This window comes from Felis catus, chromosome A2 (genome assembly GCF_018350175.1).
Source record: "Felis catus isolate Fca126 chromosome A2, F.catus_Fca126_mat1.0, whole genome shotgun sequence".
NCBI classification, from domain to species: Eukaryota; Metazoa; Chordata; class Mammalia; order Carnivora; family Felidae; genus Felis; species Felis catus.
The window spans coordinates 15,560,471-15,573,799 of NC_058369.1; the positions used below are offsets into that span (position 1 = coordinate 15,560,471).

A 13,329-nucleotide genomic window follows, 5' to 3' on the forward strand; every position below is an offset into this window, starting at 1 on the left:
TTTTTAAGGGGCATATCTCTATTTCATCCATAAAAATGTTTATCGATTTTTCTCAATCCTGGCTGTGTCAGGATCCTGTGTGGGGTTGAAAACATAGCACGTTCTCGGTATCCATCACAATAGCAAAGTCGGGCTCCCAGAATCTGAACGTGTTACGCAGACAGGATTGAGAACCACCGGTGTAAAGTATTCAGAAATCCAGTCTAAACAGACATGTTGGTAGTTTCCTGGCTCTCAGTGTTGGGTAGTAGAACGGTTGTTCATGTTAACAACATAATTATATTACAAAGTTAATGTTCCAGCAGGCAGTGTTCTTTCTGCAGTGGTGTCATTTGCAGTTTTTGCAACTAAAAAAGTAAGAACTTACTGATTTAAGAGCTTGAAAAATACCTTTTTAAGGTGTTTTTTTGTTGTTTTGCCTTTTTAAAAAAAATTCTTTTTTAATGTTTGTTTTGAGAGTGCATACATGGGGGGGACAGAGAGAGAGAGAGAGAGAGAGAGAGAGAGAATGAATCCCAGGCAGGCTCTGTGCTTTCCACATAGAGCCTGACGTGGGGCTTGATCCCACGAATCATGAGATCATGACCTGAGCCAGAATCGAGAGTCGGACACTTAACCGACTGAGCCACCCAGGCGCGCCCTGCCTTTAATTTTTTAACCTGAGTGTATCTTTAAAAGTAGGTCTCAAATGATATCAACCTAAAATTCCTGCTCTTCAGGAACCTGGATAATTGCTGCCTTGATTTTTTTTTTTTTTTTATTAATGAACCTTAGATGTGTTTAGGGAGCAGACAGAATTTAAAAGGTTGCTGTCTTACCTGTTAGGTTAGACCATATGGAATTGCCAGTAATTGATCATTTTTGACCAATAAAAACGATAATTTCATATAGTTCAGCCTAAATCAGTATTTTAGTTGGCTCTTCTAAGATATTATATTCTGATCTAGTAAAATCGTATGTGGGCTTGGATGCAAATTTAGATGTAAGCTAAGCAATCGTGAAATTTGGCTTGTAACCACAGAGGCTGTTGCTTTTAGAAGGAGTTGCTCTGTCACATTCTCCATCTGTTTATCAAATGTCTTGGGATGCCTGCTGTGTACCAGGCACTGTACCAGCCAGTGGGGACACAGAGGGAAAGGGACGGCCCCTCGTGGGAGCCTGCAGTCTCCTGGGGAAGCACAAGTCCGGGCAGTCACAGAACAAGGAACCATAGCTGTCATGGAGCCACGTACCAAAATGGGGTGGCTTCCGAGGGAAACGTGGGTCTCCCTGGGTCTGGGGGAGTTGGGGAGGACTGCAGAGGAAGGTACTCTTGAGCGGATGCTGAATTGCTGAATAGGCCTTGTTGGTCAGGGGACAGCGGGAGAGGGAGGCTTCCAGGCGGGGATGGTGGCGGTACTGTTGCGAAACTGAGAGGGAAGCCATCTCACGTGTTGGGAAGTGAACTTGTCAGCTACTCAGACTCCGTTAAAGTCAACGCAGGAAATCGTGAAAGTGACAAATGAGCCATATAGACCTTAAACATTGTATCTAACTTAAAACGTAAAATTTTACCCTGGTCGATTTTTTGATATAGGACTATAAGCTTTTCTTCATTTGGGCTTCCTCGATTCCCGCGTAAAGTACATCCTTAACACTTTCCAGTTTGAGTCTGTAAAGATTCGGACACCCGCAGAGTGATCTGTTGGCAGAATCCTGTAGATTCTGTTTCTCTACCTGCCGCTCCTCTGGATCCAACAGCAGCATTATTTTAGCAGCTTGCCTTTTACCACTTTCAATTCCATATCGTTCAGCCGTACATATGTAAAAAGTAGTTTGTTCTTAAGCCCTATTTCCTTGATGTGTAAGACATTTAGTTAATTTTGTAACGATGAATAACAGGTACAGCGGGCACACGGCGATTGGGGCACACGCCTGAACCTGGGAGGTGTGTGCTGAGCGAGGCTGAGGGCGGCTGACTGCCAGAGCCCCCCCCCCCACCCCCACCCCCTACCTCCCGGGGACTCGGTTGTAGAGGGGCAGGGACAGTGCCAGTGCTGTGTTGTGTAAAGAGAATGGAGAGAATCGGTTAATCCACTGTGTTGCTGAGGGGACCTCTTCTGCATTTATCGTTTGAAAGAGTGGCCAGAGATGCCCTCAGGGAGTTGACGGAGGGGCTGGCGGAGGTTTGTTCTTCAGGGGACAGCGAGCCACTGAAGGATTCCCAGCAGCCAGGAGACGGGTCCCATTGGAGAGCTCCTGCCCGGCAGCATGCGGAGGGAAGGGTGGGGAGGGCAAGGCTGAGGCTGGAGGTGGGGTGGGGGAGGCTGTTGTGGTAGTTAGATTGGAGTCAAGTGTTGGCCAGGGCAGTGGGAGCAGAGATGCAGGAGATAGGGTGGATTTGGAAGATTTAGGAGGACTTGGCAGTTGACTACAGGTAAGAGAAGGACAGATTCCAGAGGACGCGTGGGTTTTTCTCTGGGCCCGCATCACTGGCCTGAGCTGGGGAGACCTGAGATACCCCGAGGAGGGGCGGATTTGAGGGGAGGTTCTGCTTGGCCAGTCAACGAGACCTGCGTGTAGCCACCAGGTGGAGACATAGATCGTTTCATAGTTTTCTCTCCATAGAAACTCAGGTTGGCAGGAGACATTTTATTAATTTTAAATCTTCTCTCTCAGGCAGATCAGCGGTTTGTATGGAATGGTCATCTTCTAAGAGAACTTTCTGCGCAGCCAGAGGTGAGGTCTGCTAGATAAAACCTGCTTGTCGTAGTCCAAGTTTTAATTGAATACGTATTACAAAATGGCGGCCTAATCACCAGGGATTTTGGTAAACACTTCTCATTGAACTCACTTTATAACTTACAACCTTTGACAGGTCTACCCCCTCCCATTTTCTGGTTTGAAGAAGCCCAGTTAATTTACTCTGATCTCCTACAGAAGCCTTAAAAGAGAAAAAATACTTGCATAAAAATGCATTGCTTTCTATGAGTAAGGAGAGAGAGAGAGAGAATGGGCCTCGGTGGGTGAGTGATGGGAAGTGAGGGGCCCCAGGAGGTCCCTGGGAAAGTGAGAGCTCTGCGTTGGCCTTCAGTCATCCAGGAGAGACACGCACAGATGTCACCTTCCTCTGTCCTTCGTTCGTGCACATGCGGCGTGAACAGGGAAGCCCAGCCAGGAAGCGTAGCATATTGAATCTGGGTACATGGGTTTGCCCAGTGTCTTTACTTCTTGGCATTTGCTGTGCTTTTTTGGAAGAGGCGTATGAGCTTCCAGCAGTTAGCAGGGGTGTCTCTTTTCCCTGGAGCAGTCGAGTCGTCCTCAGCAAAGAGGACGGGAAGGGGGATAAACCTCCTGCAGCTTCACGTAGCTTTTAGCGTTCCAGAATCTGAACACTTAGGCCCAAATGATCGTATCACGTTCTTAAACGTTTTTAATTGAAAAGACAAGGGGACATCAGAGACATTTTTTTTTTCTTTAAATAGAAAGTTATCCATAAGCTTCATACCTGGTTGTATTTGCATGTTACCTCCGTGACGTGCAAATATTTTTGTATAGTATGAAAATATTTTACGTAGCACCTTTTTGTTTATTTTGAAAGCATATTTATTCCCAAATGTAACGTGTCCCTTCGTTTCAGGTCCACCGGTTTGCTCTTCCCGTGTTACATGGCTGTATCCTTACATAGCGTCGCTCCTCGGTTATCTGGCAGTCTTTATGTCGGTATTTTTCATGGGGCAGATTTAGGAACAATCCCAGTTGTATGAGGAAAGCATTTTAGAATTAATCGAAATTGCTTTTGATAACAAAATCAAACCGCCATTAACATAAAAAAATCTTAGAATAGTGGTTATACATGGGTCCCTTTCCTTTTTTTTTTTTTTTTTAATGAGCTCTTTAGACTGAATTATTCTCTCTGTTCAAGAATTCTGGGGCTGGCGGTTTAAAGAAGGAGTACGCACACTTTGTTTTGTCTTCATTCGATTTTGTCCCAATAAACGAAGTAGTTCAAAGAGTAGTTTGAGCCTGGCTATTAAAAGGAAGACTTTCCCTTCCCCTTAAAAAAGTTAGATTGAGGAACTAGGGTGACAAGCGATGTGGAGAGGAGAACGAACATGAAAAATTATATTGGTTATGCGAAATAACGAATCTGTGAGAGTAGATGCTACACAAAGAATAATGCTCACTGGGGAAGGTCTGCGCACATGCAGAATTAATCATGAGTATCCAATTGTAAGTTCATTTTATATTTTTTTAATATTTACTTATTTTGAGAGAGAGCGAGTGTGTGCTCGTGGGGCAAGGGCAGAGAGAGAGAGAGGAGCCCAAGCAGGCCCCGCACTGTCAGCGCAGAGCCCGATGTAGGGTTCAGTAGCAGGAAGAGCAAAATCATGCCCTGAGCCAAGATCAAGAGTCGGCTTAACTCTTAACTGACTGTGCCACCCGGACACCCTGTTGGTTCACTTTAAAAACTTACCAGCGACATCAGGATTAAAATAGGGAAGCAGAGTGAGCTGCCGTTAAGGGAGAAGTCTGCCACTGAGTGCCCATAGTCAGCACTGTGATTTCCCTGCAGAAACGGAGGTGATCTTTGTATCAGGTACCCCCAAGAAGTTTACTAAGGAAACAGTCTGTGATTTATATGCTCATTACGTTAACATGATGTCTTTAAATTATTCTTGTTATACTTAAGGCAGAAAAAGTTTGGAGGAAACACTTTTCACAGTTGTGGGAGAATAAAAATGAGAAACTCTGGGGATAAAAGCTCTTGTTTACTCGGTGTCTGTGCCCCCTCCCCTTCCCCGGAATATTTCTAAGTTCTCCTAAAACTAAAATAAACAACATATCTAGGTAGTGCTTTTAGGGGTTTGGGACAGTTGTGTGTGTGTGTGTGTGTGTTTCTAAAATGACATTGTGAATGGACAGATGGACAGCAATATCAGATGAGATTACTTTTTCTGGGTGATTTTAGAAACAGCCTATCCGTTTGTTTAGCTTTAAATCTAAAGCCTTAAATTCGCCTTTGTTTAACGCAGTTTCAGTGTTTGACATGCATGGAGAGAGGCGGGAACAGAGACCTGGAGGCAGGAAAAGGGGAGGTGGGAGCCACTCGTGGGAGGAGCCGAGTCCAGGTTATGCCCGGCCTTGTGGGCTTTGTCTGCACTGTAACCGTGACAAGAAACTTGGGATTCGCCGAGAGGACTGGCATGGTGAGACGGTCACTGTGACGGAGACAGAGAACAGGCCAAAGGCGGCCATGGGAGGATACAGGGGATAATTGGGAGACAGTTGCAGTAATCCAGGTGTGAGAGGTCGTGGTACCCGGGACCAGGACGGTAGCAGTGACACTGGTGGAGGTGGCCAGGTTCTAGAAGCTTCTGACAGATTGTACGTGGGGAATGCAAGAAGGGGGTTTAGCATGAATCCGAGGTCCATGGCCAGAGTAAGTGGAAGGGAGCCCTCCTCTGGAGGGTGGAAGAGCCTGGAGGCGGGACGGAGGCCAGAGGGTCCGGAGTCCCATTGGGACGCGCTGAGCTTGAGGTCTGTGTGGCTTCTAAGTAGGGGTGTCATGGAAGCGGATGGATTCAGGGACTGGCCTCTGCGAGGGAAGTTCACGTTGGAGATGTAAATTTGACAGTCCTCTGGGCACAGACGGCATTTAAAAAGCCGCAAAGCTGATGAGCTCATCGAAGGAATACGCGTAGAGAAGAGAAAAGGTCTTGGAGAAACAGAGAAGGTGGCCTGGAAGGAGTTCTAGAGAGCGAGGAAATGCTAGAGCCACGGACTGTAGGCCTCAGTGAGGACAAAGGGCCTGTGGAGTGGGGGCGTCGGTGTGAGGGAGCGTGAAGGGTGGGAGAAATGAAAATGAAGCAGCCAAGGCCAGTGAGGAAGAGGGGACCACGCAAGTGAGCGCGAGGTCCCCGAAGCAAGTGAGAAGACCGTCTGCAGGCGCGGGGGTCGTCGGGTGCTGGTTGGTCAAATACGGGCATTCGAGAGGGACCTTACGTACCTGCTTCCCCCACCCTCCTCCCCAGATGGGAGATGTTACCAGATGCCGACGAGAAGGATTTGGAGAAGGGGAAAACGGAAGGTGAGAGCACAGTCACACGCTGCAGTGATGTCTGTGAGCGTGTGACAGGTGGAGGCTAGTGCCCGGGCCCTCTGCCATTGTGGATGGGAAGCAGACGTGTGTACGCGGATGCTAGTTGGCAGACAGGTGTGGTGGGAGCACGCGGGCCTGGCTCTCATTCCCCCAGAGGAACAGGAAACAGTGGTGTGAGCGGAACGAGAGAGGATTGTTGCAGGCTGAGAACGTGTGGCATGGGCACCCAAGTGGCAGTGGATGGCCCTGGGCGGAACTCACTGGTAAAGACCGGAAGGAAGTAAATGTACTCACGTGGTAGAAGTTACATCATGGGGATGAGATGCTGTATGATTTTTACTTTCTCGTTTCTTCCGTGCTCTCTGGATTTTCTAAAGTGTATGTAGATTTGTCTTGTAATCAGAGGAAATGATTCGTAAAGCAGTCAGTCATATTCTATGCTACGCTTAGTTCTCTAAGGGCAGGCTCCTGTCTGACTCATCTTTGTGCCCTGGCCCGAAATAGGGAATGGGTGAATGAGGGAAAGAATAAATACTGCCTCGGATTCTTCTTCGGTGCTGTGGGTTCTAAGGAAAAGTGAATTGGGAGCTCAGGATGAGTCAATGTTACGTCTGATGGTGTCAGGTCAAAGAGAGGGATGAATCATTAGGAATTCATACCGCTCGTGTCCCTCAGTACCATCATTTTGAAAGTGACTTGGCATTCTCTTGTGAACTTACCAGAACTTCCCCTGTGCCTACCCAGTAGGTTTATACCAGGAGGTGTTTACGGGAGTGTTCACAGCACCACTTACTAACCTAACGTGAGTTCCGTCAAAGAAGAGTTAGGGCTTTCGCAGTGTGGTCCTTACAGATGGCGCAGGGCACTGAGGAGGAGGGGACTACTGGCTCACGCTGTCCCAGCATGAATCTCGGGAACCTACTGGTGGAAATAAGGGCTGAAGTTTATCAAGAATGTGGTGCTTTTTTATAAAACTCAAATATAAGCAGGCCACGTGTTCTTAAGTCACAGTCGCGGGTGGTGAAATTAAAAAGGCAGGATGAAGGGGTGCCTGGGTGTCTCAGGTTAAGTGTCCAACTCTTGATTTCGGCTCAGGTCGTGAGCTCGTGGTTCGTGAGATCGAGCCCCACGTCAGGCTCGACATGTCTCATGTCTGTGCTGACAGCGCGGAGCCTGCTTACTTCTGGGCAAGAAAATACTTGGATGCGTTGGAGAAGGAACAGATAATTAGACTCAGGGTTTCGGTACTGTTCTGAAGTTGGACAGTAAGTTCGTAGATAATTTGAGTCAAGTTACATGTTAAGAAAGTGTTACCTATAAAAAAGAAGCATGGGGCAAACCCAAATAAATGAGGAAGGAAGGAAGATAAGGCCGTTGAGACGATGAAAGAAGCCTTTCTGTTACACGTACAGACAGATGAAGCAGTGGTAGAGACCAAGAGTCAGAGTCGTCCTTTAGAGAACTTGGCACTTCCTGATACAATCAGATGACAAGTATAGCCCGTGGCCTGGCAGTGCCGTCCCCATGTCCGGGTGCAGGGACGTTTGCCGCCCCACCGATGCCAGCTAGAACCGGAAGCAGCCTGGACAGTAGGACGGACAAGCCAGTGCGGCCAGTAGGCACGCGGTGGATAGAACACGGCCGTAGCAGCAAGCGAGCCGCACGCGTGTCGTGGAACAGATACGGCGAGCCCGGAGAGCATACGCAGGAGAGTTCCTTTTATGTGAGAAGGGTTAAAAACGATCCGCCTCAACCACAGATTGCTCGGTGCAGAGCTAGAAAGACCAGCGAGGGAGTGATGGGGCTGAGTGGGTGGTGGCCCTCACTTGGAGGGCGGGACGCAGGGGAGCTAGATGCAGGGGGGTGACTGACCACTCTGGGTGCGTGGGGGTGCTGGGGGCACACGCGTGGGTGGGCGTGTGCGTGTATGTGATGGTTTTTGTGACGCTCAGACATCCTTCACCGCGATCGGCCGTGTTGGCCAATTCTAAGCGTACAGTTCAGTAAGTGGCATTTCATTCATAATGAGGCACGAAGAGCATCAGACCGTCTCCTTCAGCCCAACCGCAAGTCCTCTGTCCCTGAAGCAGTAGCTCCCCAGACGTGGCTGTTTTTGTAAATACTTCGATACACTGTGTAGTTTTTTTCTCTTTATTGTATCTCCTAATAACACCGTTTTAACGGAAGAGGTCCGCCCTCTCCAGAAGCTCCTTCACCCTGGCCAGGAGGTGGAGAGGCCCGTGCCCTGGGAGTTTGCAGGGGTGGAGGCCTCTGCACGGCCGAGCGGGAGCGGGCAAGTGTCCAGCACGTGCCATTGCCGGGTCTGTTGGGGACACAGTTTTTATGTTAGGAAAAGCTTTTGAGGGAGCTGCTCTTTTTCCATCTTCAGTTTCACTTTTCCTGTTTCAAGGAAAAAGTAGAGTCAAAGTGTGTTGGTGGATAATCCTTAATTCACAGTTTGATCTGTAAATCTTCACAGGCTTACCGTTGTGGGTACTTTATATTCGTAATTAACGAATATGACGTATTTTTGTTTTTCTTTCAAATTGCAGTAGCCAGGTCCCCCCTCCCCCCCCCCTTTTTTTTCCCCATTTCTTACTTGAAGGCAAAACTATTTTAAAGTTACGTTTTTCATTCAGGGTAGGTTTTTTGGTGATGTGGGTAATACTTTACTTTTAGAAAGCGGCTGAGGCTAGCAGGGAAAGGAAATCATATTATTTAAATAGAAACAGTGTAATGAACCACTTAAACATACTGTCTGTATGTCCTTGTATACAGGCTTGCTGACTTGACCAAACTTCACAATTGAATAGCACAGTGCTAAAGGCTCGTGAATATTCACGAAGAACGCCAAAAGAATGCATATTTTTCACCCTTTTTTCTTCCTAAAGATGGAGTCGTTCTGGCTGGGGTAAATGGACTCAAATGTCACCTGGAAATAATGCATACGATTTCTATGAATGTTATATTTTTCTTAATGGAGCTAAGTTATTACTATGCACTCGTGTTCTATTAACGGAAAATACTTTGATTGGATTCTCATCTCGAGGAGGAGTTGTTTCAGAGCTGGTGTGCGCTATTATGTAAGAGGTGAGGTTAACTTTGTCAGCGTGATTCAGTACCGGGTGGTCTCTATCCCTCATCCATGTTTTGTCCTACGGTGACTCGAATGTAACCTTTCGTATTCTGTTTCCATTATCATTTGATAGCCTCACTAAATACTTATCTCCTGCTTCATTATAATAATTAGGTAGGTCTTCTGTGCTTTAACCCAGCTACTGCAGTTACAGCGGAGGTGTTAATGAGACCCTGTAGGCTGCTGCTTACCGCTTTGAGAGGAATTGTTCGTGTTATTTGCCGGATGTCTGAAAGCCAGCTGGACTCTGAGTAGTTCTCAGTAACCTAAACTCCTGTCAGAAAGTATTTTCTCTTAATTGCTTTTGGCTCCTTTGCATGCATAAAGCTAGACCTTTGACCGTATGCCTGCAACTTTAAAGATTTACGTTTTGAGCATTTAGCCCCTAGGGTTTGTACTAGCAACATGCTAATTTGCTTAAACCCAGCTTTTAAAAGCTGCCTTGAAAATTAGGGACATTATGAAAAGGAGTTTCTCTGACTCGTCTTATTTATTTATTTTTTTTTTATAGGCCAGGCTATATCGGAATGAAATCCTATGGACCGTTAGATAAATTGTAGAAGTTTTAGGCCAGGAAGTTGTCAAGGTTATTCCCTTATTACGGGTGAAATAGCAGAAGAAAGGCACTTAGTAAGTGACCTGGCCAAGATCGCAGAACCAGAATTGGAGTTAGCGACTCCTTCCTGAGTAGATTGTTTTGGATGGAGACATATGTTGAATTAAAAATTTTGAGTAAGTAATGTATTCACATAGTTCAGGTATCAAAAAGTATACGCATATGTGCAGCAAAAAACATTTCTCGTTTTTTGAGCCCATCCACTCGATATTCCTCCACTACCAGCCAATCAGTTGTTAGTTCCTGTTTATCCTTCCAGATCATTTTTACGCTGTTTCGGTTGTATGTTCTCCTTCTCCTCTTATAGACATTGATTTGTATGCTCTGCCCATTTTCTTGCACCTTGTTTTTTTCTGTTTTTTAAATCCATATATCTTGGAAATCTTTTCATAAAGGTCTGCCTCCCTTCCTCTCTCCCTCCCTCCCTGCACCCTACCCCCTCCATGCACACCGACCTCACTCTCATTTCTAAAAGTATTCCTTAATGGGAATTACGGAAAGAACCAAGTATACGATGCTTCTGACAAGTAATTTTAGCAGGTATTGAGTTCTTAAAAAAAAAAAAAAAAAATTAAAAAGCCGGGAGGCACGCCTGGCTGGCTCATCGGTGGAGCAAGCGACTCTTAATCTTGGGGTCATGAGTTCGAGCCCTGTGTTGGGTGTAGAGATTACTGAAAAATAAAATCTTAAGAAAAAGAAAAAGTGTTGAGAAAGCATTTCACTGCTAATTTGATTCAGTAATTTTGTCCCCATCAATATTAACAAAAACAGCTACCAACCCTCAAAATGTTGTTTGATAAATAGATCAAATAGAAAGGACATTAAGAAATATGAGGTGGTTAAAAATCTATTGATTTAAAAAAAATTTTTTTTAATGTTTATTCATTATTGAGAGATAGAAACTGAGCATGAGCAGGGGAGGGGCAGAGAGAGGGGGAGACACAGAATCTGAAGCAGGCTCCAGGCTCTGAGCTGTCAGCACAGAGCCCAACGCGGGGCTCGAACTCACCAACCGTGAGATCATGACCTGAGCCGACGTCGGACGCTCAACTGACTGAGCCACCCAGGGGCCCCAGAGAATTTGTTTTTTCTTGAAAATATTTCTCAAGTTTGAAGGACGCTGTTTTAGAGGAATTGTGCGTGTACAAACAACTGACACATTAGTGACCCACTTCACCTGTTTATCGATCGGTCGTTAATACCCCCCTTAAGCCTGTTCAGAGGAGTGAGCCGCTGGTAGCTTTCTGATCATGGACCACGTGTATGTCTGAAATTTATTTTTACAAGTACTTTCTCACTAACTACAGTCGACTTAATTCCTTCTTAGTTAAACTGGATGTGTTTCTTACGTCATAAATACCGTTAACTTTAACTTTTTTCCAATTCAGGAATTGATTCTGAAGGCCATGCAGCCAACTTTGTAGAAACAGAGCAAATTGTGCACTACAATGGGAGCAGGGCTTCTTTTGTGCAGGCAAGTGGCAAGTGGATGTGTCTGTGAGGCAGCCCGCCAGCTGCTGCTTTTGCTTGGATCGTAACCTTCTGCGCTGTTGTTGAAGTTGCCCTCCTCCTTGCTGCTTTTTAAAGCGGCACCGTCTACAATGTGGAAAAAGTTCACTCAGTGCAAGCTACTCCGTTAACCTGGCACTCACCTGCCCGTGAATTGAATCCCGAAGGAGAGGGGAGGGGAGGAGATTCAAAGGTTACGGAAGGGGAGCCGCCTGTCTGCCCCACCCTCCAGACTTCAAGGCGCTGGTGATGGGGCCCCTGCCCGTGTGATGGCTTTTCCCACCCTGCACTTCTTCGTGGGACAGCCTGTCTCTTGCTGTCTCCTTGTGGGGTCATGGGTCATTTGCTGCTCCAGAGGAACAGCAGTGGCTCAGGCTATTCACAGGTTCATGAACTACTCATTCGGGAATGAATAAAGCAGTTTTCTGGTTTTATCATAATACCATATTCTGTAAGACATAACTTACTAAGTTTTACTTGTAGATAAATTGACTTATTTTAGAGTTTAGGGGAAACAGAACTGTTTGTTGCCCAGGGACCAGGTACATAAGACCAAGGAGAAAAAGTCCTTTCCGAATACATTCCTACAAAATAGGAACTTGGGGAGTAGGCAAGTTCACGGACTCTTTCATGGTTGTAGGTTGTATTTAATTTTTTTTCCTTTGTAGTCAGTGACACACACGCGCCCCTGACAGTAAGTTAGCTGAGACAGTAAGTTAGCTGAGACAGGTGTGTGTGTGTATTTTCATATTTTCACATTTCTCTCTCTTTTCTTTTAGACTCGAGGGTCAATACCACTTTTCTGGTCTCAAAGACCAAATCTCAAGTACAAACCGCTGCCGCTGATCAACAAAGTAGCAAATCATGTGAGTATCTTCTGTGCTTTTTTCATTGGCTAAAAATAGGAGCTGAGTGGCATCATAGTTTGCATGTGGAGCACATACTTATTTCTTGCACGTCAGAATCCAGCATCTCTGCCGCCTCTTTCCTGGGTTCTGGCGCCCAGTGAACCTCTGACCCACGGGCTGTAGGGACGGCCTGTTGGAAATGCAGAGAACAAGCTGATCGAACGGGATGGCAAATTTGGGTTTTTGAGCTCTCGTAACATTTGCCGCTTCGTGCCGTTCCGAGTACCTAGTGTATTCTGTTCGACGTTGTGCGCAGAACGAAAGTATAGTATTGCAGCTCAAAATTGAATGGCTTGGAGTTAGTTTATCACACGGTATTTAGAGGACCTGGTCTCAATCTTAGTGCCAGTCTCTTGAATATACAAATAGGACGTTTAAAGAGATCCTTGAAAAATTGTATAAATGTTCTTATAGTATAATCTGGTAAAGTGTGTAACCCTTTTTTCTTTCTAGATGGATGGTTTCCAAAGGCATTTTGATTCACAAGTCATTATTTATGGAAAACAAGTAATAATCAATCTGGTATGTGTCTTACATGTTTCTTGGGGGGAACAAAACAAAAAAGTCTTAAAATATGTAACATCTTTCATTATAACTGTTTTTAAGTGTGCAGTTCAGTGGTATAATGTGTTTTACAGTGTTGTGCAACCATCACAATTGACCGTTGCCAGAAGTTTTCATCATACCAAGCAGAAACTCAGTATCCATTAAACAGTAACTCCTCTCCCGTCAGCCCCTGGTAACTGTTCTACTAGCTCTCTCTATATTTTCCTATTCTAGGTACCCCACGTAGGTGGATCATAGAATATTTATTCCTTTGGCTCTTGTTTCTTTTACCGACTTAATGTTTTTAAGGTCTGTCTGTCCATGTTACAGCACGTATCAAAATTTCATTCCTTTTCAAGACTGAGTGACACTCCATTGTATGTACCATATTTCGTTTACCCATTTGTCTGTGGATGGACATGGGGTTGTTTCTGCATTTTAGCTGTTGTGAATAATGCTGCTCTGAACCCTGACGTGCAAGTATGTAGTTGAGTTCCTGCTTTCAGTCCTTTTAGGGCTACACCTAGAAGTG

The 13,329-nt window shown here is 45.7% G+C and overlaps 1 protein-coding gene across 2 annotated transcripts in view; it reads left to right on the forward strand.

Moving 5' to 3' along the window:
- The window catches only part of SACM1L (SAC1 like phosphatidylinositide phosphatase), a 58,115-nt gene that overhangs the window by 23,622 nt on the left and 21,164 nt on the right, over positions 1 to 13,329 (forward strand). For both annotated transcript variants that reach the window (XM_003982140.5, XM_045049191.1), the window contains 6 exons: positions 2,659 to 2,718; positions 3,620 to 3,653; positions 9,071 to 9,172; positions 11,223 to 11,308; positions 12,123 to 12,209; positions 12,705 to 12,773. In XM_003982140.5, coding sequence (XP_003982189.1) covers positions 2,659 to 2,718; positions 3,620 to 3,653; positions 9,071 to 9,172; positions 11,223 to 11,308; positions 12,123 to 12,209; positions 12,705 to 12,773 — 438 coding nt within the window. The remainder of the gene's footprint in view (positions 1 to 2,658; positions 2,719 to 3,619; positions 3,654 to 9,070; positions 9,173 to 11,222; positions 11,309 to 12,122; positions 12,210 to 12,704; positions 12,774 to 13,329) is intronic.